General features: G+C 52.5%; 1 protein-coding gene across 1 annotated transcript in view; it reads left to right on the top strand.

Moving 5' to 3' along the window:
- Positions 1–26,816, top strand: part of SHANK3 (SH3 and multiple ankyrin repeat domains 3) — a 368,789-nt gene that overhangs the window by 316,257 nt on the left and 25,716 nt on the right. Inside the window, exons 21-23 of the mRNA XM_015420662.1 lie at positions 4,735–4,862; positions 6,895–6,988; positions 24,476–26,780. Of these exons, the coding sequence (XP_015276148.1) occupies positions 4,735–4,862; positions 6,895–6,988; positions 24,476–26,780 (2,527 nt within the window). The remainder of the gene's footprint in view (positions 1–4,734; positions 4,863–6,894; positions 6,989–24,475; positions 26,781–26,816) is intronic.

Below are 26,816 nucleotides of genomic sequence, written 5' to 3' on the forward strand. Positions count from 1 at the left end.
GGCGCGCCCCCCCCCCCCCCCCCCGGCCACTGCAGAAATGGCTGTGCTGCACACAGGCGGCTCCCGTCTGACTGAGTTCCAAGAGCCACGGACTATGAGCCCACGGGGAAGGAAGCAGGGACTCGGTGCCGCGGGGGCCTGCAGCTGCTGCGGGCAAGCACACGGACACTCGGCGACTGTGGTGTGGTGCAGCCCAGCTGGCGTCCTTCCGAGCGCAAGGCAAGGCACGGCACAGCCCACCCCCTCCCCAGAGATCCTGGCTCGGAACCCACACTGGGACGGGCTTGAGCCCTGAGGGAAGCGATCGGCTCCCGTCAGCGTGGCTGGGAAGGCACGGAGGAGGAACCCAAGCAGTTGTTCCCTTGAGGAGGCCGGGGAGGACTCCTGCCCTCTGTCACTCGCTGGACTCACCCGTCTTTCGCGTCGGAACCCACACACAGTCGCCCGTACCACCACTGTGAGAGCCAGTGGGGCGTGGTGGCGAGAGTGCCAGACTTCGAGGCTCGGGGAATGTGGGTGCGTGACGTGCCGCCAAGACGCTTCCGACTTACAGCAGCTCCCTGAGTGAATGGGTGGATGGGTGATGAATGGCTCCCCAAAGGCCCTGTCATCCACAGCCATGCTCAGGCCTTGCCAACGGAGTGCCGTGGCCAAGAGACCCGGGTTCAGATTCACAGTCTTCTGTGAAGTTCCCTGAGTGACCCTGGACCAGTCACTCTCAGGGACCTCACAGGATTGTCGCGAGGATAAAAATGGCAGCAGGAGAGCCAGTTTGGTGTCGTGGTTAAGTGCGCGGACTCTAATCTGGGAGAACCGGGTTTGATTCCCCACTCCTCCACTTGCACCTGGCTGGCGTGACCTTGGGTCCGTCACAGTTCTCTCGAAGCTGTTCTTGAAAAAGAGCTCTCTCAGCCCCACCTCCCTCACAGGGTGTCTGTTGTGGGGAGGGGGAGGGAAAGGAGATTGCAAGCCCCTCTGAGAGTCCTTCAGGTAGTAAGGGGCGGGGTATAAATCCCATCTCCTCCTCCTCCTCTTCTTCTTCTCCTTCCTGAGCCCTTAGGAGGCAGGGTGGGGTAAGAAAGGCACCAGTTTGTGCCGACAGCACACACAGTGTGTGGCAGAGGTCAAGAAGACAGGGGAGTTGAGAGAGTCTAGAATCTGGTGTCCGAACGACCACTTTGGACGGGTTGGGGAGAAGCGGCTGAGGACAGAGTCCGGGGAAGTAGGATCCGGGGAGTGGGGAGGCAAGGAATAGGAGGGGTTGTGGGGTGGTCCTGGAGGGGGAGGAGGGGAGGGGAGGTGCTTTTTGAGAGGGGGGAGATGGTGGCACGGCTGAGCCCAGCAGAGACGGATCCACACTGTGTGTGTGTGTGTGTGAGAGAGAGAGAGAGAGAGAGAGAGAACCAGAAGCCAACATGAGGATCAAGAGGACATGTGAGGGGCTTGGGTGAGGTCCACAAGGTCAAGTCCTCTGTAATCTCCCCATAGAGTCCCGTATTCTGGACTACGAGAGCCAGTTTGGTGTCGTGGTTAAGTGCGCGGACTCTAATCTGGGAGAACCAGGTTTGATTCCCCCTCCCCGTTGTACAGAAGCACCCGGCTGTGGGCAGGGCCTCTGTGTGTGTGTGTGTGTGTGTCATAGCCCCATGGCCATTGCTCAACTCCAGGATTTGGGTCTCTGGGAGTCTCCTTGGGTCCCTCTTCATTTCAAAGCAGGCTTCCAGAGAGCTTAGCAGGGGGCAGCCTGGACTCATCCCGGCTGTGGCCAGTCCCGTTTCAGAAACAGGGAACATAAGAACATAAGAGAAGCCAATGTTGGATCAGGCCAAAGGCCCATCCAGTCCAACACTCTGTGTCACACAGTGGCCAAAAACACCAGGTGCCATCAGGAGGTCCGGCAGTGGGGCTGGGACATTAGAAGCCCCCTCCCACGGTTGCCCCCCCCCAGCACCAAGAATACAGTGCATCATTTGCCCCAGACATAAGAACATAAGAGAAGCCAGTGTTGGATCAGGCCAATGGCCCATCCAGTCCAACACTTGGTGTCACACGGTGGCCAAAAATACCAGGTGCCGAGGTCCAGCAGTGGGGCCAGGACATTAGAAGCCCTCCCACTGTTCCCCCCCCCCCGAAAGCACCAAGAATACAGAGCATCCCTTGCCCTAGACATAAGAACATAAGAGAAGCCAGCGTTGGGTCAGGCCAAAGGCCCATCCGGTCCAACACTCTGTGTCACACAGTGGCCAGAAATACCAGGGGCCCTCAGGAGGTCCAGCAGTGGGGCAGGGACACTAGAAGCCCTCCCACTGTTCCCCCCCCCCAAGAACCAGGAATACAGAGCATCCCTTGCCCCAGACATAAGAACATAAGAGAAGCCAATGTTGGGTCAGGCCAATGGCCCATCCAGTCCAACACTTGGTGTTACACGGTGGCCAAAAATATTACGTGTCAAGGTCTCGTGGTGATCTTCCTCATTTTACTGGCAAGCACCTGTGGAGGAAAGGGGGTGATTTGGCCAAGGTCATACAAGAAGGCCACGGTGGAGGAAGCTCAGACTGGCAGCGCCTCTGCGGGGTCTCAGGCGGAGGTCTTTCACAGTGCCTGTTACCTGATCCTTTCAACTGGAGATGCTTCCGGGGACTGAACCCGGGACCTTCTGCACACCAAACAGAGGCTCTGCCACCGAGCCACGGCCCCTCTTCCTCAGCTTCCTAAGCCCCCGTGGCAAGATGAGCAACTACCTGTAAGCATTGAAACGACCCACCTGGTTCAGCTACCAAGAGGAACCACATTACCTTTGGGTATGTAGAGTGGTCAAAAGTGGCTTCTAAAAGACCCCCTAAAGCTATCTTACCTGGCTGTGGTTCGCAGCTATTCACGCGCTGGTCGCTGCAGCTAGAAGTATCTTTTTTTTTTTTGCTTGAAAGTAGCCCTTCCCTTCTCCACATAGCATTGAAGAAGGCATCACAGAACATGAGTTTCTGAACTCCATCTTACCTTTTGTGTGAACACATGGAGATTAGATATGGAGGAGAGGTTTACCAGTGGCTACTAGCCACAGAGGCTGAGGGGAACCTCCACGTCCATAGGCAGTCAGTGCCAGGAGGCAAGATCAGGAGAAGGACTCGGCCTCTGTGCCCTGTCTGTGGGCCCTGCAGAGGAACTGGTCAGCCACTGTGTGAGATGGGATGCCGGGCTAGATGCACCATTGGTCTGATCCAGCAGGGCAACACTTACTGTCCTCGATTCTCTTTTAGTCTAACCTGCCTCACAGGGTTGTTGTCAGGACAAACAGAGGAGAGAAGCATTATGTACACACCCTTAGTTTATTGGACTAAAAGTAGGATAGAAGTGTGATAAAAGGTTGAATGTGCACGTTCTTGCTTTCCTTATTTGGGTGAGAGTTCCACTTTTTGCCTTTGTCTTTGCTGGCGAACTACGCTGGCATCATACCTTTTGCTGAGCTGTGGTATACATTCTGACTGTCCATTATTTCCAAGGGCCCAGAAGAGGTTTGTTTGTTTGTTGGTTTGTTTAGAACATTTCTGTGCTGCCTCTTGAGGAAACCTGTTCAAGATTTGACCCCTGTCACTCTCCCATTCGACTTGTACTAATAGATTCATTTTCCTCTTCTGAAATCAAATGTGGTCATGTTGAGATGAAATAAAATGTGGTCATGTTGAGATGAAATCAAATGAGGTCATGTTGAGATGGAATCAAATGCAGTCATGTTGAGATGAAATAAAATGTGGTCATGTTGAGATGGAATCAAATGCAGTCATGTTGAGATGGAATCAAATGCGGTCATGTTGAGATGAAATCAAATGTGGTCATGTTGAGATATTGTGGGCAGCCTTCTCTTTACAGAGTTTGTGAGCACAAGAGCACTGTTTGCAATTGAGGCCAAACTATGGCCCTGTCCAGGGCAGCTTCCCCTCTGGCCGGGTCTGTGCTCTGAGGTGCCATCACTTACTGTAGCTTCTTGCTCCTGACCTGGACCTGGCCAACGTGAGGGCCGTTGCCATCAGCCAGGACACGCCCCAGTAGTGGGAGGCCACAGGGAGGAATGCCTGGACATCTGGACCCTGTTTCTTTGGTCCTCCAGAGCAATGGGTTGGCCACTGTGTGAAAGAGGCTGCTGGAACCGATGGACCATCGGTCTGATCCAGCAGGGCTCTTCCGGTGTTCTTGTGCTTTCTTGGGCAGGAGCCTTCAAAGCAAAAGATTGACTGGCGCAAGCAGACAAACAAAAACCGATGTGTCTGGCCCAGGCCACGAGGAACAGAAAAGCTTAAGCAGGGCGACTTGCACTGGGCGCTGGGGGCCTGGGAAATCCCTGAGGGGACGAGGGAAGGTGGAGAGGCTCCTCTGTGTCACAGAACGCAGAGGACGTCCCAGACAATCAGGCTGCGGTTTTAGGGGGTTTGCCCGTGTTGAGGAGGGCTTGGGAGAGGCCAGCTTCTGGCTCACACTCTGCTCTGCATAGCCAGATCCACTCCCCTGCGTTCCTGTGTGGGGCTGGCGTGGGGCTTTGCACGCCCTTCAAAGAGCTGTGGAGCCACCCTTGGTGGAGGCAGAAGACAGGCCCCTCCCCCAACTCCTCCTGCTGCTGCTCCTCCAAGGGTTCCCCCCCCTCTCCATGTAGCCCCCCCCCCCACATCCCATCTCAGGGCAGATCGGATGAGGGACTCTGGGATTCCTGACTAATGGGGCGGTGTGTGTCTGACTTTGCAGAGAAGCTGGACGAGATTTTGGCAGCAGCTGAACCCTCACTGAGAGCGGACATTGTGGAGGCGGATTCCAGGGCAGCCACGGTGAAGCAGCGGCCGACCAGCCGGCGCATCACTCCCGCGGAGATCAGTGTGAGAGAGAAGGGAGTGCATCCGGGCAGGGCGGGGAGGAAGTCTGGGGGGAGAGCTGGGAGAGGGGATGAGGCCTTGGTTCCCTTGAAGGTTCTCCTCTGTGTTGAAAACATGGATTTATTTGCAGGTGGGGGGCAGGACTGCGGCATGGTGCATCCACCAGGGCCTAAGCTGAGACATGTTGCATGACAGTCTGGCGATGCCAGTCCTAGAAGCCAAAAATGAGAGCTCACGGGAGGAAGTGGAATCCCAAAAACAACATCCGTGACAAAAATAACAAAGTCAATAAAGATAAGTTGCAAAAATGTTTACTGTAGTAATTTCTGTAGAAAATTCTCTTCTATTATCACTCACACCCTAACGAATACTGCACAATGAACAATTCATGAAGACCTTCGGTTCTGTTATTAGAGAGTCAACATGGAATGTTTTCTCCAAGAGTTGATAAGTAGAAATGGATGAGAATTGGGATCGCTACACGCTCAGATAAAGCAAATATTGTGAAACGAATTGTTCATTGCGCAGTATTCGTTAGCATGTGAGCGATAATAGAAGAGAATTTTCTACAGAAATTACTACAGTAAACATTTTTGCAACTTATCTTTATTGACTCTTTGTTATTTTGGTCACGGATGTTGTTTTTGGAATTCCAATCTCTAGATCCTCAAGGACAGGAGGTTGCAGTTAATGAGACTATTACAGAAGAAAAAACTGCAAATTTGTGCAGACAACACTTGTAATATTATAATAATGCACTAGAACACTCAGAACACTCTGTGTGTTCTAGTGCATTATTATAATATTACAAGTGTTGTCTGCACAAATTTGCAGTTTTTTCTTCTGTAATAATCTCTAGATCCTGGCAGGGGGGCGTGGTGGGACCCAGTTGGGTTTGGAACAGCCTTGGTGGGCCGGATTCTCCTCAAAACCCCGTGCTGGTCAGCTGGACACCCCCAGCCTTCAGGTTCCAAAAAGCTCAGTCTACAAAGCCCGTGGCCCAAGAAGGCACAGTGCTCTCGTTTACAGAGGAGGGGGGCCTCCTGCTCTGAGGTCCGAGCTTCAACCCACAGGGCATGTGGGGCCACCAGAGGACATCCCTTTGTTCCTGCAACAGGGCTTCAGTTTGCCCGTCTCCCGTCACAGTTCCTCTGCCCTTCTGCTCTGACTTGCCCTCCTCTTCCCGTCACTACCTCCAGCCACCTGTCGGATGCCCAGAGACTGAGCATCAACGGTGCACCACACAATTTAGTTGCCCTGCGGGGGGAATGGAAGTTGATCCCCCACCCCACCCCACCGAACATGTCTGCAGGTTTTGATTAGAGCTGGGACCAATGCTCCCTCTAAGCTGTGGAGTCTTGTGAGCAAAAATTCTACTTTGTGGGCTACTGGCATTGAAGTTGTGAGCGAGCGATTTGGCTGGTGCATAGATTAGTTTGCTCCGGAGCCATCCTTCCTGAGCAAAGACAAAAACATGTGAGCCGGAGGCTAAAGAACTGTGAACTAGCTCACACTAACTCAGCTTAGAGGGAACACTGGCTGGGACATTGTTAATCCTGACATGACCCTCCTGCAGCCTCTCTCACGCGCAGTCTCAGGCTCAAATAGACCAGGCAAAAATCAGTGGGCTCATTCTGTCCAAAGCGAGCAACCTCAAACCTCAAAGCGAGCAACCCTAACCCTAACCCTAACCTCAAAGCTTCTGCAGCCTCAGTTTCCCCGAGAGCTGAGCACAGGAGAAATGTGAAGTAAAGGGCCCATTCTTCCCTTAAAATGCAAATAACAAAATGGGACTTTTGGTTTCAAGTACTGAATCTGTGCGGAACTTGAATGGTTAACACACACACACACACACAAACGTTTCCCCTTCTCTCCGTGGCCCCAAGGCCAAGTGAGGCTGCAGCTGCCTACAGTTTGCATTTGGGAGGTGAGAGCTCCCTCTGTGCCGTTTGAGCCCTCGCTGTCCCCCTCCCTCACTGTTCTATCTCAAGGCTCCTGCTGGGATGCAAACCTCTCTTGTCCTGTCCTTTTCCAGTCACTGTTTGAGCGGCAAGGCATGGCAGCGCACGCTGGGCCAGATAAACCCCACATTTCGCTACGCAAAGGAATTCCACGGACAAAATCTGTAGGTAAGTGTGACATTCCCACCATTAGCCAACACCCAAGTAGGCCCTTGAGACACACACGCACCACTGGGCATCAGGCCTGTGGGTTAAGTCCTTTCCGGTGGCTAGTGGGCTAGCCGTGAGTCCCTCTTGTAGCCCGCCTGCCCGCAGAGTTGCCGCTAGCTGACCACCGTGCCACTTTTGTGGGTGCCGAGATTTCTGTGGAGTGGCACAAGGGGGTGGCTGGATGTGTTGCAGTCCCATGTGGGGCGCCCACCTCTTCTTGGCTGCCATCCGGATGAAAGCCACGGACTCAAGATGGCTGGCAGGCATTGGGAGGACTGGTAGTCAGCAATGTTCCCTCTAAGCTGTGGGTTTTTGTGAGCAAAAATTCTACTTTGTGAGCTACTGGCATTAAAGTTGTGAGCAAGCAATTGGGCCGCTGCCTAAATTAGTTTGCTCTGGAGCCCATCCTTCCTGAGTTAAGACAAAAGTATGTGAGCTGGAGGCTAAAAAACTGTGAGCTAGCTCACACGAACTCAGCTTAGAGGGAACACTGGAGTCAGTTCTATGTAGCAAGGGAGAAAGGCATGTGGATGGAGGGAAGGAAGGGAGAAGTCCTGCAGTTTTCCATGTTGTTCTCGTATGCATGTTAAGGCACACTCTTACTGGGGATTTTTGGTTACAGCTGCCTCTTGAAACACCTTCCGGTAACTGTTCTTGCTGGCTTTGTATTGGCAGCCCCCTCCCCCCAGTTGTTCATTGTTTCAGAAATAATGGAAGATTTAAAAACACACACACACCATAAGAGTAGTTTCCATCTTGTAATCCTTGTCAATAATCAGCTCTGTGATTACATTCCCCCCACACACATACACGTGTGAACATACTTCCCTGTTGGACAAAAACATACTTCTCTTAGTTTAGCCAGTTTGGCTGGAGATCCTGGAGGGTTTGTGTCATCTTTTAGGCGTGGAACAGCAGTCACTGGGGGTGTGAGGGGAGGTATTTGTGCGTTTCCTGCATTGTGCAGGAGGTTGGACTAGATGACCCTGGAGGTTCCTTTCACCTCTATGATTCTTTGATTCTAATTATCAACTAGAGAGTTGCAGCTGAAGATAGGGTGGGCTATTTCAAGCAAGCCTTCAGTCTCCCTGGCTATCCTGTGTCCTGTGCTTTTAAGGGGAGGGACGTGGCTCAGCAGTAGAGCACCTGCTCAGCATGCAGAAGGTCCCAGGTTCAATCCCCAGCACCTCCCGTAAAAAGGACCAGGCAGTTGGTGATGTGAAAGAACTCTGCTTGAGACCCTGGAGAGCTGATGCCAGTCTGAGTAGGAAATACTGACTTTGATGGACCGACGGTCTGATTCAGTAGAGAGCACGTTCATGGGGTCATGCCTGTTTTCCCCTTCCCTCCTTCTGACAATAAGCACCCATGTAAGTTGTTCTTTTCACTTCCCTCACAGAAGCTGGACTGTTTGTCAACAATCTGGTGCTGATAACCTAGACCCTGAGCAGTTAGACTTTTGGAGAACATTCCATGGCTTCACAGCAGCTCCAACAAATGGCTAGGAGAGGCTGGCAGGAATCAGGCAGGTGACAGTCGGTTCTTAGCCTCTTGCATATTTATAACCAGGAGTTAGGCAAGGGCATGTTCTACTTTGATGCAGAAAGTAGATTCAAGCTTAAGAAGACCTTAAAAGATACCATTTGATGCAAGAGAGGAGAATTATACTTGTAACAAGAACTTGGAAGTACTTGCGAGCCAAGTTCCCAGGCAGTTCTGGTTTTAGGATGGAATTGCAGGATCTGCAGTGTCTCTCTTTCTCTCACCTTAAGACTAGGGGTGTGCATTCAGCTATAGCCGAACCGAAAAATACCTTTTCAGTATTTTTCGGGTATCGCATAAACCGAATACAGATCACAGTTCTGTATTCGGCTACTGGTATAGCTGAACCCGAAAAAGCCGCAATTATCTGGCTTTTCTTTGGGTTCATTCTGCTGTACGGAAAAGGTCTCATTAAACCTAACAGCCGGCTCGCCTGTCATCTGTTGGGTTTAAATGCCTTTCTTTCCCTCCCTGATGTCGGGGAGGGAAAGATAGGCATTGTAAACATGCCTGCTTCCCATCCCGATCATCCCTTTTCCAGCTACAATCTGTCAACTAGAGAAGGAAAGGCAGAGAGAGGCTTTCCCTTGTCAATTTCTGCTGATTGGCAGTGAGTGAAATTGACAGGGAAATCTGTAGAGTCTACCAGAGGGTAAGAAGTTCTAACATGCCTCCTTTCCCTCTGGTGGTGTAAACCGGACCCGAATATATTCAGGAATACTGAATGTAGCCCCAATCCAAATACCTTACTGGTATTTTACTGGGGAAATTCAGCATTTACCGATATTTTTCTGGTACTTTTTTGCCTTTTCCTACATTTTTTTTTTGCCTTTTCCTACATTTCTCTTTCCTACGCTTTTCTCCTCCTTTGTTTTGCTCCCTCCCTTTCATGATCTGCCAGCCGTTTATTCCCATTTCTAGTGTCTCTCCCTCCCTTCTGAAATCATTGTCGTCTCCTCCATTTTATTCTCACAACAACCCTGTGAGGTAGGTTAGACTGACAGGTGTGTGATGTGCCCAAGGTCAGCCAGCAAGCTCCCATGGCAGCGTGAGGATTCGAACCTGGGTTTCCCAGATCCCCGTCTGACACTTCAACCACTACACGGGTTTAGCGTCCATGGCAAATAACATGGGGGGGCGGTTCCTGGTGATAATCGGGGCCAGGAACGTTCCAATCCCTCTCAGTGTTTGGCCCTGGAACTCCCATGATCATTCTGAAGCTGGTGGCTAATTTTGAGATTCCTAGTTTTATTCTCTGATAAGCTATTCCCGCCACAAATGGAGAGACAGGTGGGCATTTGGATTCTTTTATTATTATAGATACATGGAAAGGATGGGGGCAAAGTCGAGAGGGTGCAGAAGAGGGCGACGAGGGTGATCCGGGGTCTGGAGACTGAGCCCTACGAGGAAAGGCTGAGGGCCTTGGGAATGTTTAGTTTGGAGACGAGGAGATTGAGGGGGGACATGATTGCTCTCTTTAAATATTTTGCAAGGCTGTCATTTGGAGGAGGGCAAGGAGCGGTTCCAGTTGACAGCAGAGGAGCAACGGGTTTAAATGACAGGCAGAAAGGTATCGGCTGGATGTTAGGGAAAAAACTTTTTCGCCGTCAGAGTGGTTCAAAGGTGGAATCCACTGCCCAGGGAGGTGGTGAGCTCCCCTTCACTGACAGCTTTCGAGAAGAGGCTGGAGGAATATCTGTCAGAGATGGTTTAGACTGGTCCTGCATTGGGCAGGGGGTTGGACTAGATGGTCTGTAGGGCCCCTTCCAACTCTGTGTGATTCTGTGATGCTATGAAACAGCGAGCCAAGTGATCTGTTTTGTTGTGATCTTTGGTTTGGATCTGGGTTGGGCGTTGGGGAGGGGGGGCAGATGGAGTCTTTGTTCCGGGGCCCCCACTGGCTCTCTGCAGTCCTGTCCCCTCACTTTCCCTCCCTCCCTTTCTCCACCGCCGCTGTTTACATCTTGATTTCACGGCCCTCCTTCCTTGGCGGGAGCCCAGGCCGCTGAGAGGGCAGTTCCAGGCTGGCATCCTGTCCTGGCACGGGCCTGACCCAAACCCCTCTTGGCCTCAGTGGGGGGGGGGGAGAGGGCTTTGCATCACCTGCCTTTCAGCCATCCCTTGGGCCACCCGCACAGGCTCAGAAGGAAATGTGCCAGCCCGGACAGGAGCTGTGGGAGCCACTGCAGGCAGCTGGCGGACGGGGCGGGTCAAAGACCCTGCAGGGGCACCTCAAGAAACAGGGGGGGGGGGCATACATCTGAGGTGTTTTTGGCCTCAGCAGGTCCAGAGAGCTTTTAGGGAAGACCTGTTCTCTGAAAGCGAACCCAGCCCAGGCAGCCAGACTGAACGTTTCAGGGTAGGACAGAGAAAGGACTTGAAAATCGAGGAAGCCGTCCAGCAGGGTCAGTTGGAGGCTTCCTTCAGGCAGTTCCAGCTCAGGTGCCTTGCATAGCAAGGAGGCCTCAAAGTCTGGCCCTTTGCCTCATCAGGGGCCCGGTCAGACTGTGTATGGCCCGCCGAGACAGAAAGCTCACGTACCCTTCCTGATCGAGCCCCGCTGGCAGAAATGCAGTCATCACTTCATGATGCCCACTCGGCTTGAGTCGGAGAGCGGCATGTGAACGGAAAAGGACCTTGTGGCTGATAACGAAGGTTAAGAACATAAGAAAGAAGCCAGTGTTGGATCAGGCTAATGGCCCATCCAGTCTGTGTCACTCTGTGTCACACAGTGGCCAAAAACTCCAGGGGCCATCAGGAGGTCCAGCAGTGGGGCCAGGACACTAGAAGCCCTCCCACCGTTGCCCCCCCTCAGCACCAAGAATACAGAGCATTCCTTGCCTCAGACATAAGAACATAAGAGAAGCCAATGTTGGATCAGGCCAATGGCCCATCCAGTCCATCACTCTCTGTCACACAGTGGCCAAAAACACCAGGTGCCCTCAGGAGGTCCAGCAGTGGGGCCAGGACATTAGAAGCCCTCCCACTGTTGCCCCCCCCCAAGCACCAAGAATACAGAGCATCCCTTGCCCCAGACTGAGAGTCCCTATCTATACCTTGTGGCTAATAGCCACCGATGGACCCCCTGCTCCATATGCTTATCCAATTCCCTCTTGAAGCCGTCCATGCATGTAGCCGCCGCCACCTCCTGTGGCAGTGAATTCCATGTGTGGATCACTCTTCGGGTGAAGAAGCACTTCCTCTTATCCATTCTAACCCGACGGCTCAGCCATTTCATCGGAGTGTTGTCATCCCATAGACTGACCAGTGTTATGCTCAGGAGCTGCCCGATTTGCAGGCTTGCACGGGTTGTCTGATTTGCAGAATTAACTTTGAACCCAGAATTTCTTTGGTGCCGAATCTGCTTATAACTTGAGTCCAGTGGCACCTTAGGGACCCAGCAAGATTTTAGGAGTATAATAAGCTTTTTTTTCTTTTCAAATTGAAGTTTATTGAGGATATTGCATCAATACATATTAAACAGCGAACTACAGTGACAGTTCAAACAATTCCAACCCTGTTTAAGCCTAATATACTTAAAATGCATAACATATGATATATTCTTATGAAACTACTACACAAATAGCCTATGCGGAGTGCTCAGACTAAAGGTACGGAGCTTAGAAGTGCAACCATTCGATGTAACTGGAATTTGATGGTGCAAGGTCATTTCCCATGAAATATTTAAGTAATGGAAACCACATTCGAACAAATTTGGAGTGAGTGCCTGTAGAACTATGGATTTGACTATCATACGTATCAGCCATCTTGTCCATTATACAAGATGTCCCAGCACTTATTTCGCCATTGTTGGATGGATGGAGGGTTGGGGGACTTCCAGAAGGCAGCAACAGACAATGCTTGCTGTAGCCAAGGAAGCCTTTGAGAAGCAAAGCTCCCTTGGTCAGAGAGCGGAGGGAGGGAGCGCCGACTTTCAGAAACTTATACCCACCCAACCCCCCGCCAAATCTTGTTGGTCTCTGAAGTTCTCCTGGACTCAAATCTAGATGTTCTGCGGCAGACCAGCACAACCACCCTCCGAAACTGTAGGACTGCAACATTCTAGGGAAATGGAGAGGAAATGTTTCATAGGCCAGAGGTGTGCAGGGCAAAAACCACGGGGAGTTTTCCCTGCAGAAGCCCTGAGGCGGCCGTGAGAATGCGTGAGAAGGAACCTCCACAAATCAAGGGGACCCTGGCGAAAGAAGGGTGGGTGGCGGGGGCAGGGCTGGGATTTATTGGGGAGAGGACTCTTAATTCCTGTGGATTATAGCTGAAGGTTACCACTTTTGAGGGACCCTCCAGTCAGTGCTCCGTTCTCTGCAACGAGTCGAGCATCTCAAGCGGCCTTTCGCAAGGACTGCCAGCTGCCGGCTCCCTTGTTACGGAGACGGAAGGGCAGTCCAATGACACCAGCCGTGTCTGGCCACGAGGAAATGTTCCGGAGGCAGGAAAAGCTGGCACATGGGCGGTGAGTCAGCTTTGGAACTGTTCTCCCTGTATGTGTGGAGCTTCTGCAATGCACCTGGCCAGGGCACCGGAGCCGCAAGGACAGGTCTCTGTCGAGAGCCCTTTCCGAGCAGCGTGTCAGATGGCCCCAGGTGTTCACACTCCAGGGTCCATCTGGGCTGGAGCACCTTCCGTTGGCCTCAGAGGGAGGGAGGAGCAGGGGTGAAGCGCCCCCTACTGCACCCCTGGTTCTGCTCCCGCCAGAGCTGGTCTGTCCTAACCCACCTCTCCTTCCATCCTTTTAAAGGTCCTCTCTGGGCTCAGGCTTGCTCAGTGGAGTCCGTCTACCCAGCAGTCCTCTGGGGGCGTGGCGGAGCCTGTGAGCGACCAGTAGCAGCTAGTGAACAATCTACCCCACCTCCACCGCGCCCTTTACCGGCTACCAGGGTGGAGCTTCCTGGCAGCTGATAGTCAGGTGCAGTATTCCCTCTAAGCTGAGTTGGTGTGAGCTAGCTCGCAATTTTTTTAGCCTCCAGCTCACACATTTTTGTCTTAGCTCAGGAAGGATGGCTCCAGAGCAAACTAACTTATGCAGTAGCCAAATCACCCGATCACAACTTTAATGCCGGTAGCTCACAAAGTAGGATTTTTGCTCACAAGACTCCACAGCTTAGAGGGAGCATTGGGGCTGACCCTGCTCAGCTGCTGGGAGCGAAGTAAGAGGCCAGCAATAGGGCTCTGTCCTTAGGAGCAGTTAAAAAAGAAAGAAAGTAGAATTTTTGCTCACAGGACTCCACAGCTAAGAGAAGAAGAAGAAGAAGAGATTGGATTTATACCCCGCCCTTCACTTGGAGTCTCAGAGCGGCTTACAAACTCCTTTCCCTTCCCCTCCCCACAACAGACACCCCCTGTGAGGTGGGTGGGGCTGAGAGAACTCTGACACAAACTGCCCTTTTTCAAGGACAGCTCTGACAGAGCTTGTGACTGACCCAAGGTCACATCAGCAGGTGCAAGTGGAGGAGTGGGGAATCAAACCCGGTTCTCCCAGATTAGAGTCTGCACACTTAACCACTACACCAAACTGGCTCTCTAAGGGGGAGCATTGGTTGGGTGGCCAGCTGTCTTAGGGCTGGCTGCCACTGGCTGCCTGACTCTTAAAGGGCTAGTCACCCTTGACCTGCTGGCCTTTACAGGGTGCATTTGTGAGGACCTTTACAGGGCACGTTTGTGGCCCCACGGGGCCTGGTGGATGCTGGGTTGGACAATGTGGGGGGCCAACGGGGGGGGGGTGTTGTCCACGCCAGCCCACCCCACTCTGCAACACACAGCCAAATGTGGATTTGGAGCAGAATGAGACAGAATCTGAGGAGGCCGGCGGCAAGGAGGAGGGGTTGGCACGCAGGCACAGTCAAGGGCGGGCAGTCCTGGGCCTGAAGCACAAACCACGGAAGCAGCCCTGACTCTCCCTAGAGGCGGAGCCCCGTTTCCCTTCTGGGAGTCCTCGATTCCCACCACCAGCCTCCAGATCAGTCTTTATAAGATTATGTCACCCAAACAACCGAGCCCCCATCGTGAAGTGCCATCACCTTCTCCCTCTCTTTGGAGTCGAGAACAATAGTGGAAGGGAGGTGATGTTCCGTCCCCAGGATGAGGCTCTTCTCCCAGAGTTCTTCCGTAACAGAGGCGATTCCAGGTGATGATGTCTAATCCGTGCCAGTCTCTGTCCTCTGGCACAGACAAGCCGTGCCACCTCCAGGAGGGTCCCTCCCTCCCATCCGTCCTGTCCGACCTGTCCGTCCTTCCCGCCTGGGAATAAAGTCCTCTGATTTTGATGTTCTGACAGTGTCCTTCTCCTCTAACTCTGGGCACTCTGACAGACCCATTTGGCATGGAAAGCATTAGCACAGGATCACCTGTCCCTCTCCCCCCCCCCCACATAGCTTTTAAGAACATAAGAGAACATAAGAGATGCCAATGTTGGATCAGGCCAAAGGCCCATCCAGTCCAACACTCTGTGTCACACAGTGGCCAGAAACACCAGGGGCCACCAGGAGGTCCAGCAGTGGGGCCAGGACACCAGAAGCCCTCCGACTGTTGACCCCACCCCTAGCACTGTATTTGTGTGTGTGTGTGTGCGCGCGCGCGCATGTACATGCACTTTGATGTCTTTGGCTATTTTGCTGGCTCTCCATTGGCTCTGTGTGCTCGTGATCAGCTATAGGCTTGTGGCGCAGAACGTTTAGGTCATCGTCTCCAATGTGACTCACCTCGAACCAGATGCCCCTCGGCCCTAGCGGGCTTTAGCCTAGAAGTCCCTCCAAAGACTGCTCGGTGGCCGTTCTGATATCTTAGTGCCAGCAGTCTGCCTCTCTTTCGGTTCCCTTGGCACATTGACCAGCCTCACAAATCTGGTCATTCCTCCTGACACCCCCATCCCATCCTGCGGTCCCTTCTCTTAAGGGGCGGGTGTGTTTTTGTGTGTGTGTGTGTGTGTGTGTGTGTGTGTGTGTGTGTGTGTGTGTGTGTGTGAAGTGCTGGCAAGTCGCTTCTGACTTACAGGGACCCTGTCAACGAATGACCTCTGAAACGTTCCATCATTAACATCCTTGCTCAGGTGTTGCAATCTTAATAGGTTTGATTATACACTGCATTTGTTTTGTTTTTTTGTTTTGTTTTTAAGTACCCATTAGGTACACTTTTATTATTTTTCGTATTATACACAAACATACATACAACATATAACAAACAACCACTTACATACATAAAACATACAATGAGGTCAGTATATTTTCTTATAACTCTATTACCATATTTTTTAAAAAAAAAAATTGAATCACTTTCTATGGGTTTGCTTAAGTTTCTGTATACTCTTATCTTTTTACCATAGTTTCTAATTAACTAAAAGAGATTAATAATACCAAAATTTTCATTGTACCAGTCATACAGTTTTTTCCACGTCTTTTGAAATGTTGGGTCTGTTGTCCCTTTCATCAATGATGACAGTTTGTCATTTTCAGTTTGTCCTTTGTTGTTGTTCAATCGCACAGTCAAGTCCGACTGTTCGCGACCCCATGGACCAGATCATAAGAACATAAGAACATAAGAGACGCCAATGTTGGATCAGGCCAAAGGCCCATCCAGTCCAACACTCTGTGTCACACAGTGGCCAGAAATACCAGGGGCCATCAGGAGGTCCAGCAGTGGGGCCAGGACATTAGAAACCCTCCCACTGTTGACCCCCCCCAAGCACCAAGAGTACAGAACATCACTTGCCCCAGAGCCCCTATCTATACCTTGTGGCTAATATCCACTGATGGACCTCTGCTCCATATGCTTATCTAATTCCCTTTTGAAACCGTCCATGCTTGTAGCCGCCACCACTTCCTGTGGCAGTGAATTCCATGTGTTAATCACTCTTTGGGTGAAGAAGTACTTCCTTTTATCCGTTCTAACCCGACCGCTCTGCAGTTTCATGGAGTGCCCACGAGTTCTTGTATTGTGAGAAAGGGAAAAAAGTACCTCTTTCTCTACCTGCTCTTTCCCATGCATAATCTTATAAACCTCGATCATATCACCCCTCAGTCGTTGTTTCTCCAAGCTAAAGAGCCCTAAGCGCTTTAACCTTTTCTCATAGGGAAAGTGTTCCAATCACGCCAGGCCCTCCTGTATTCCGCCGTCCCCTGGAGTTTGCTCAATTTCATGTTCATTGCATCTGTGACACTGTCTGACCATCTCATCCTTTGCCGTCCCCGTCTTCTTTGACCTTCAATCTTTCCCAGCGTCAGGGTCTTCTTCTCCAGTGAGTGCTCCCTTCTCATTGGGCAGCCAAAGTCTTTGAGCTTCAGCTTCAGTCTCTGGCCTTCCAGGGAACAGTCAGGGTTGATTTCTTTTAGGATTGACTGATTTGATCTCCTTGCAGTCCAAGGAGGGACTCTCAAGAGTCTTCTCCAGCACCAGAATTCGAAAGCATCTATTCTTCGGCGCTCATAAAGGAGGAACCGACCACTTTCCCCCTGGTGAAGTGTGTACGTTCAGTTCAGAGGTCTCTTTTGGTTCTGTCCGTGGACAGATAATTTTGGAGTCAAGGGCGTGTGCTTCTCTTGATCAAAGCAGGACGGGCACATTCAGGAATGGTTCATCTGCAGCAACTCCTTGTCTAACGGCTTAGAGCAGGGGTCCCCAGACTCCTTTGAAAGCCCCAGAGCACCTTTGAAACTCTGGAACAGCGTGGCAGGCACGGCCACAAAACGGCTGCCCCCAAAGAGCTGCCACTGGAGGGAGAGCCAGTGTTGGGTTTTAAAAATTGATTTTTAGCAGAGATAAAATAGCTTAGCAGTGCCAGAGTAAAATAATTCAGACTGAGAGTCCATGTGTGATTAAAATATAAAGTTTTTACTAAATTCTAGCATGGGGAGGGTAACTGGGATGAAAATAACAACAGAGCATAATCGGCTACATCCTCACTCTACAAAGACAAAACTAGAAGAGAGAGATTATGGCTGCTCTTCTTCTTCTTCTTCATAACACCAAACAAAGATGGGAAGAGGAGCCATAAAATGCTAAAACACTTTGACACTATCACTCCAATCAAACTCCTAGATCAGGGAGAAGTTTCCCCGGGCTCGTAGTTCTAAACTAACATTGGCTACATGGGAAACATGTGATTTCCTGTGACAACACAAACAAACATTTAACCCCAGATATACTGAGTGTAATTTTAACTTGTAATACCCAACAGCCAGCCACAGAACGGCTGCTGCTGCAGCTCACCTTCAGTCGCACAGGAAAGAGCCTCGTGCAACCTTTTTTTATAAAAAAAAACCTGCACAGCCCATCAAATCTCCGCTGGCAGAAGCCCCACTTGGCCCCGCCCAGGTCCTGAAAAACACCGGGTGGGGTTTAGGCATGGTGTCGGCAGGTGCCATGCAGTGCTCTCCCTCTAAGCTGTGGAGTCCTGTGAGCAAGAATTCTCCTTTGTGAGCTACTGACATTAAGGTTGTGAGCGAGAGATTTGGCTCCTGCAAAAATTAGTTTGCTCTGGAGCCTTCCTTCCTGAGCGAGGACAAAAAGGTGTGAGCCGGAAGCTAGAAAACGGTGAGCTAGCTCACACTCGCTCAGCTTAGAGGGAAGACTGGTGCCGTGACGCCCAGGGGCACCAGGTGGGCTTCACCCCTGGCTCAGAGCGATCTGTTTAAAGTACAGGACTCTCCTGGGGGGGGGGTGTTGTGGGGGGGGTGTACGTGAGTGCATGTGCCTCAGTCTCAGAACTGTGAATCATTCAGGCATCTTTTTCTGGGGCTTGCGCCAAGGCCATGGAAGCCTCCGTTTGGGCCTCCGTTGGTTTCCGCAGCTGTGCCACAGAGGACTGAGCAGCAGAGAGTCCCTAGCAGGGGTGCCCAGTGGGCAGCTGCTCGCCCTTTTCTTCCCTGCACCGAGAGCAGGAGGAGCCGCGCTGAGGTAAAGGTAAAGGTTCCCTTGCTCGAAAGCCAGTCGAATCCGGTGCTCATCTCCGTTTCAAAGCCAAAGAGCCAACGCTGTCTGAAGACGTTTCCGTGCTCATGTGGCCAGCATGACTAAACACCAAGGCGCACGGAACACTGTTACCTTCCCACCGAAGTGGTACCTATTTATCTACTTGCAACAGTGGGAGGGGCTTCTAGTGTCCCAGCCCCCCTGCTGGACCTCCTGGTGGCACCTGGTGTTTTTGGCCACTGTGTGACACAGAGTGCTGGACTGGATGGGCCATTGGCGTGACCCAACATGGCTTCTCTTGTGTTCTTATCTCTGGGGCAAGGGATGCTCTGTATACTTGGTGCTTGGGGGGGCAGTGGGAGGGGCTTCTAGTGTCCTGGCCCCACTGCTGGACCTCCTGATGGCCCCTGATGTTTTTGGCCCCTGTGTGACACAGAGTGCTGGACTGGATGGGCCTTTGGCCTCACCCAACATGACTTCTCTTGTGTTCTTATCTCTGGGGCAAGGGATGCTCTGTATTCTTGGTGCTGGGGGGAGGGCAACAGTGGGAGGGGCTCCTAGTGTTCTGGCCCCACTGCTGGACCTCCTGATGGCCCCTGATGTTTTTGGTCCCTGTGTGACACAGAGTGTTGGACTGGATGGGCCGTTGGCCTGACCCAACATTCTCTTATGTTCTTATGTCATGTTCCCAGGCCCCAGTCCTTGTTCAAATGAAGCACCAAGTGCTGAGGCCACCTGTCAGTGTCAGATCGACCACCAGGAAGGAAAATGGGTTTCAGAATGTTTCCTAAAGGCTATTTGGGTCGCGGAACAAGCTGCCATTGCAAAGGGCTGAGCCAAGCCGCCTAGGAGTCGCTTAACTTAAGGGCTCAAAGGGAGGGATCTGTCATGGGTGGTTTAAGTAAATAAAACAAGTTCCATCTCGGAGAGGGGAGGGGAAAGGAGTTGTGGGCTTCTTCCTCACTCTGTGATGTCATACCATTCCTGTAGCTCGTTGGGCCATTTTGACCCAGAATAGAACACAGTGGCACCTCAAAGACTAACAACATTTATCTATACTTAGTCTTTAAGGTGCCGCTGGACTTTTGTTTCATTTTGCTGCAGCAGACTAACACAGCTCCCCCCCCCCCCTTGCAATCATTTTGACACAAACCAGCAAGCAACAAAAGGGACCAATTGCCTCTTATTCACACCCTGCTATTTGCTTTTGTGTTATAAATTATACTATCGGAGGACACACGGAAAATCTCTGGGATCAGGCGGCATTGTAAATCTCTGTATCTTTGCCAAGGGAGTCCCAATGAGTTAATTACTGATAATGGGCCACAATTTGCAAGTGACTCACTTAAAAGAGTTTAGGTCTTGCAATATGGCTGGTCCCGGAGTCCAGTCAATGAAATCACAAGCAGAGATTCAGAGAACTCAGATAAAAGACGTAAGGGCATTTCGGGCAGAATATCCAAGGGAAGCCTTCATCTTGATTCTGATGCTCTTGCACATAGTGACTGACTGTTCTTCATCTGTCCTGTTGGTAACCAAAATGGACACTGTATGCAACTAGCTTTTGCCCACCACCGTCCACTTGTATTGTTATACGCACCCCAGACTGAAAAGCCGAACTAAACCAAACCTAAGGGCCAAACCAGACATGACCACGTCCTCATGTCCACAACAGGGATGTGCCACCATTTTAAAGTGATTTTAAAATGCCATGAGGGTATCATTGTGAAGTGGCTTTGTGTGCCCCTGCCAAATGTCTTTTCAAGTGCTGAAAGAGCCATGGAGGGGGGGCTCATGGCATTTTAAATGTTCATTTAAATAAATATTTTATATAGTCAACTAGAATACAATATGCAAGAATACATGCTAATATACACAATACAAAATGGTTTATAAGAACATCAGAAGAGCCTTGCTGTATCAGGCCAGTGGTCCATCTAGTGGTCCCGCTTCGGCGGGAGGGCGGGGTAGAAATTTAATAAATAAATAAATAAATAGTCTAGCCTCCTGTCTCACCCAGGGACCAACCAGTTCCTCTGGAGGGCCAACAACAAGACATAGAGGCTGAGGCTTTCCCCTGAGAAGAATATCAGAAGAGCCCTGCTGGATCAGACCTGTGAGGATCCATCTGGTCCAGCATCCTGTCTTACACAGTGGCCAACCAGTTCCTCTGGAGGGCCAACAACAGGGCAGAGAGGCCAAGGCCTTCCCCGATGAGAACATCAGAAGAGCCCTGCTGGATCGGACCAGTGGACTATCTAGTCCAGCATTCTGTCTCACACAGCAACCAACCAGTTCCTCTGCATGGCCGACAACCGGGCATAGAGGCTGAGGCCTTCCCTTGAGAAGAACATTAGAAGAGCCCTGCTGGATCAGACCAGTGAGGGTCCCTCTAGTCCAGCATCCTGTCTCACACAGTGGCCAACCAGTTCCTCTGGAGGGCCAACATCAGAGCAGGGAAGCCGGGGCCTTCCCCTGAGAAGAACACCAGAACAACCCTGCTGGATCAGAGCAGTGGTCCATCTAGTCCAGCATCCTGTCTCACACAGCAGCCAGCCAGTTCATCTGGAGGGCCAACAACCAGGCCAAGAGGCTGAGGCCTTCCCCCGATTTTGCCCCCTGGCACTGGGATTCTAAGGCTGACTGCCTCTGAATGTGGAGGTTCCCTTTAGTCATCATGGCTAGCAGCTGCCAATAGACCTCTCCTCCATGAATTTATTTATTTATTCAATTTTTATCTCGCCCTCCCTGCCACAAGCAGGCTCAGGGCGGCTTACACATTAAAAGCACAAACATAACAAGCGTAGCTCATAATAAAATAGAATAAAATAAAAATAAAGTCAAGCTGACAATAACAACCCGGTGGCCATGACAGATGTTTCCAAAAGATGGCCCCCGTCGGCCTCCGGCATAGTTAGTTCGTATTATCCAGTTCAGTTAATGTTGGTTGATGTTGCTGATGTAATTGATGATCTAATCCCCTTTTAAAGCTGTTTATTCCTGTGGCCATCACTACATCCTCTGGTAGCAAATTTCACATTATAATCACTCATTGTATAAAGAAGGATTTATTTTTGTCTGTCCTGAATCTGTTGTCTATCAGCTTCATTGGATGCCCCTGGACCTCCTGATGGCACCTGGTATTTTTGGCCACTGTGTGACACAGAGTGCTGGACTGGATGGGCCATTGGCCTGACCCAACATGGCTTCTCTTGTGTTCTTATCTCTGGGGCAAGTGATGCTCTGTATTCTTGGTGCTTGGGGTGGCAGGGCTTCTAGTATCCAACAGTGGCAGGGCTTCTAGTATCCTGACCCCACTGCTGGACCTCCCTGAGGGCACCTGGTGTTTCTGGCCACTGTGTGACCCAGAGTGTTGGAGGGGCCATTGGCCTGATCCAACACTGGCTTCTCTTATGTTCTTAATGGAGAATACTATGGCATGAATTAACTTGATCTGGTTCACCAGCAACCCATCCTTACACTTAATAGCACTTATACAGGTGGGGTCGTTGTGTTGGTCTGAAGCAGCAGAACAACGTTTGAGTCCGGTGGCACATTCAAGACGAACAAAGTTTTATTCAAGGTAGAAGCTTTCGTGTGCTTGAAGAAGTGTGCTTGCACACAAAAACTTATACCTTGAATAAAACTTTGTTCATCCTGCACATGCCCCTAGGCTCACAACTTTGTTCTACCATGTGCACAGTGTGTTGTTTGGCTGGAAATATATATTCATTTTAAGCAGCTTAACGATTTACATTTTCCGCTCTGGTTGGGTTTTCATCAACAACTTTTTAATGTTTTATGTTTTTGTTATGCTCTTCTTTCACAAGCCACCTTGGGCCATTTCCCTTGGTGAGGCGGCATGAAATTCTTCTAAACAGATAAATGATAGCCGCAAGGTTATTGTACAAACAATAAATGCTTGTGTGGCAGCCGGGAATGTGGGGGCCTGCCGTTTTGGTGTAGTGAGCCAGTTTGGTGTCGTGGTGAAGTGTGCGGACTCCAATCTGGGAGACCCGGGTTTGATTCCCCACTCCTCCACTCGCAGCTGCTGGATGACCTTGGGTCAGTCACAAGTTCTCTCAGAGCTATTCTCTCATGAGCAGTCCTAAAAAGAGCTCTCTCAGCCCCACCTACCTCACAGGGTGTCTGTCTGTTGTGGGCAGGGGAAGGGAAAGGGGTTTGTAAGCCGCTCTGAGACTCCAAGTGAAGGGCGGGGTATAAACCCAGTCTCCTCCCTTCTTCTTCGTGTACCCTGGCCATGGTGCCGTGCTTGCACACTCTGCCTCAGCTCAGAGAAGAAGAAGAGGAGGAAGGGGGTGTAGCGTCCTCTTTTCCGTTTACCAGGACTCTCTTCCTCAGTGCATGGCCAGGATCCTTGCTGGGCCTGTCGATCCTGCGCTGCGGCCATTGCCCTTCCTCTCTGGCTCACCTGACGGCCAGTGCCCCCGCTCCCAGCCATTGCCTTTCTTTACAGCCCTGCACACACCTGCCTTGCTGTGCAGAACAAAACGCGATGGGGGCTTGTGCTGGGGCACCAGCAGCCAGCTCAAGCAGCAGGTCACAGGGTAAGGGGGATGGCCGGAAGGCAGACGGGCCCGTGACAGAGAACAGCTAAGTCGTGCTACACGGGATATTCAAGGCAAAAGCATTAGCAAACCCTTCAGGAGGCTGAATCGACATGGTCCTCGTTTGCTCCTGTGAATGATGTTGATAGGAGGAGAGGAGAGGGAAGAAGGAGGAGGAGGAGATTGGATTTATACCCCTGGCCCTTCACTACCCAAAGGAGTCTCAGAGTGGCTTACAAACTCTTTCCCCTTCCCCTCCCCACAACAGACAGACACCCTGTGAGGTAGGCGGGGCTGAGAGAGCTCTTGACAGAGACTGCTCTTTTTCGAGAACAGCTCTTATCAGAACTACGGCTTGCCCAAGGTCATCCAGCCAGGTGCAAGTGGAGGAGTGGGGAATCAAACCCGGCTCTCCCAGATTAGAGTCCGCGCACTTCACCACTACACCAAACTGGCAAGAGGAGGGTTCTGTGAGACTCCAAGCAGTATCCAGGCTCGCCCTTTTCAGAATAAGTCCACAGGCATTGGCCCAGTGGGTTTACATTAGAACTGGGACCGGGAGATGGAGCTTGTGAAATGAGCCTGCAGTGCTGAGAAGAGCGGAAGGCTCACAGCCCTGTTGGTCTGGGGATGTGTGCAGGCAGCCAGTCCCTCTGAAGGCTCCTCCCAAGAGGCCTTCGGCTTCAGTTGGGCATATAGAGAAGAAGAGATTGGATTTATACCCCATGGCCCTTCACTATTCGAGGAGTCCCAGAGCGGCTTACAAACTCCTTCCCCTTCCCCTCCCCACAACAGACAGACACCCTGTGAGGTAGGTGGGGCTGAGAGAGCTCTGACAGAAACGGCTCTTTTTCAATGACAGCTCTGAGAGAACTACAGCTTGTCCAAGGTCATCCAGCCAGGTGCAAGTGGAGGAGTGGGGAATCAAACCCGGTCCTCCCAGATTAGAGTCCGCACATTTAACCACTACACCAAACTGGGTCTCAGGGGTTCTGAATGTATATGTCAGGGGTTCCCAATGTGTTGCCACCCTTTCCCGGCGATTGGCCAAGCGTTTTTAGAAATCAGGTTGGGCCATACGGGCCTTCTGCCCAGCAAGGCTTCTGTCTGTCCATTGGAGATCTGATCGGTTGTGCAGATGTCCAAAAACATTGCTTAGGCAGCAGCTGCCACCACAGCACAAGAATCTTCATTGGGTGACTGAAGGTGAGCCGTGGCGGCCATTTTGTGTCTGTCTCCGCCTCTTGCAGTGGCCATTTTGTAGTTGGAACCTACTGTGCTGTGTGCGTTGGTGTTCCAAAAGTGTCCACGGGCTCAGAAAGGTTGGGGGGGTCCCTGACATGGACGTGGGTCTGTAGACGTACTTTGCCGCCTTGTTCAGCAACTCTAATGTGACTGTTGTGCTGCTTTGCAGGTGAAGATGAGAAATTTGCTGCCTCCCTAATGGATGGGAAATTTCCCAGAAGCACCTCAATGCAAGATACTGTCAGAGAAGGGCCCGGCATCCCACCCCCACCTCAGACCGCTCCGCCCCCTCCGCCTTCCCCCTATTATTTTGACACGGGCGCACCCCCATCCTTCCTCCCCCCTCCGCCCCCGGGGAGAGTCTACGACACCATCCGGTCCAGCTTCAAGCCGGGCTTGGAGGCCAAGCTCCACGGGTTGCCCCAGGTCATCAGCGCCGCGGAGATGTACGACCAAGCGAGGACTTCCATCCCGTACCCGGAGAGGCAGAAGCGGGCCCGCTCCATGATCATCCTCCAGGACTCCTCCCACATCCCCGTGGAGCCCACCGACATCCCCCGGCCCGGCCCGTCTGCCACGCCACCCGAGAAGCTGAAGCGGAAGGGCCGGGGGGTCGACAACCCCTACGCCAACATGGGGCCCTTCAACGTCAGCCTCTTTGCCCCCGCCAAGCCCCAGAGGAAGAAGAGCCCCCTGGTGAAGCAGCTGCAGGTGGAAGACGCCCAGGAGCGGGCGGCGCTCTCCGTGGCGGGAGGCTTCGCCCGGGAGCCGTCCCCCACCCGACGCAGCCATCGCCTGAGCGGCCTGGAGTACCAGTCGCAGGTGGACCCCGCCAGCCTCCCCTTCACCACGGCCATCGCTGGAGTCATGAAGGACAGGGAGCGGCGCCTGGATGAGAAGCGGAAATCCACTGTCTTCCTCTCCGTCGGGGCCATCGAAGGGAGCCCCCCCACGATAGAAATGCCATCCCTGCAGCAGTCGCGGTCCATCGACGAGCGGCTGCTGGGGAGCCGGGACGTGCTCCTGCCTTCTCCCGTCTCAGCTTTAAAGCCATTAATTAGTAGTTCCTCCTCCACCTTCATCCACCCCCTCACGGGGAAGCCCTTGGACCCCAACTCTCCCCTGGCACTTGCGCTGGCCGCAAGGGAGCGGGCCCTTTCCACCCAGGTCCCCTCCAGAGCGCCCACCCCGATCCACAGCCCGGACTCTGACCGCGCCGCACCCCTCTTTGTGGACATCCAAACCAAAGAACAAGAGCGGGGGGGGCTGGAGGGCCTCGTTTCACCTGCCTATTCCCCCGGAGCCAAGGCGCCGACACCGGGCACGCTGACTCCCACGCAAAGCCACTGGGGGATACCAACAACTGTGAGGAGAGAGGGTGAGGCGCGCGCGGAGACGCCCGTGAGGGAGGAGAAGAAAGCCGAGGACAAGAAATCCATGATCATCAGCATCATGGACACGTCCCAGCAGAAGACGGCCGGCCTCATCATGGTGCACGCGACCAGCAACGGCCAAGACCTCGGGCTCGAGATGAAGGAGGAGAAGCCACCCGTCCCTGAGGCCGGTCCGGAGCCCACCGAGCTGCCCGCCGCCGAGGCCCAGCCCAGCCCTGTGGCGAAGGCCCCCGTCAGCCCAGTCTCGGACAAGACTCTCGGACAAGGTAGTTCGGAGGAAGAAGTGGAGCCGTACACGGTCACACTGCCACCTGCTCAGCTGTCTTCGAGCGACGAGGAGACAAGGGAGGAGCTGGCCAAGATCGGTCTGGTCCCTCCCCCGGATGAGTTCGCCAACGGGGTCCTGGTCACCACCCCCGGCACGCCCATCAGCCAACTGGCCGCTCCAGCAGTTGCCACGCCATCCATACCAGCGGCAGCAGTAGCACCTTCTACCACTGGTGGAACACCCTCAGGGAAGCCCTCTGATGCCCCCACAGCCCCGGAGTCTGCCGCAGACTCAGGAGTGGAAGAGGTGGACACCAGAAGTTCAAGTGACCATCACCTGGAGACCACAAGCACCATCTCCACCGTCTCCAGCATGTCCACGTTGTCCTCGGAGAGTGGGGAGCCCACTGACACATACACTTCCTTTGCGGACGGACAAACTTTTATACTCGAGAAGCCACCTGTGCCTCCAAAGCCAAAACTCAAGTCCCAGCTCAGCAAGGGGCCGGTTACTTTCAGGGACCCACTTCTGAAGCAGTCTTCGGACAGCGAGCTAATCTCCCAGCAACACGCGGCCATCCTGGCTTCCGCCAGCATCGGCCGGCCACGCTACCTCTTCCAGCGAAGGTCCAAGCTGTGGGGGGACCCCCTGGACAGCAGGCCAATCCATGGGGCTGAGGATGACAAACCAACTGTGATTAGCGAGCTGAGCTCTCGGCTGCAGCAGCTGAACAAGGACACGCGCTCCTTGGGGGAGGAGCCTGCGGGGGGTGTGATAGACCCCGGAAAGAAGTCCCCAGTGGCTGCAGCACGGTAAGCCCTTGCAGGGGTGGGCAGGCAGGAGGCCCG

The sequence above is a fragment of the Gekko japonicus genome, unplaced genomic scaffold (assembly GCF_001447785.1).
Source record: "Gekko japonicus isolate JY-2015 unplaced genomic scaffold, Gekko_japonicus_V1.1 scaffold1201, whole genome shotgun sequence".
Lineage (NCBI taxonomy): Eukaryota > Metazoa > Chordata > Lepidosauria > Squamata > Gekkonidae > Gekko > Gekko japonicus.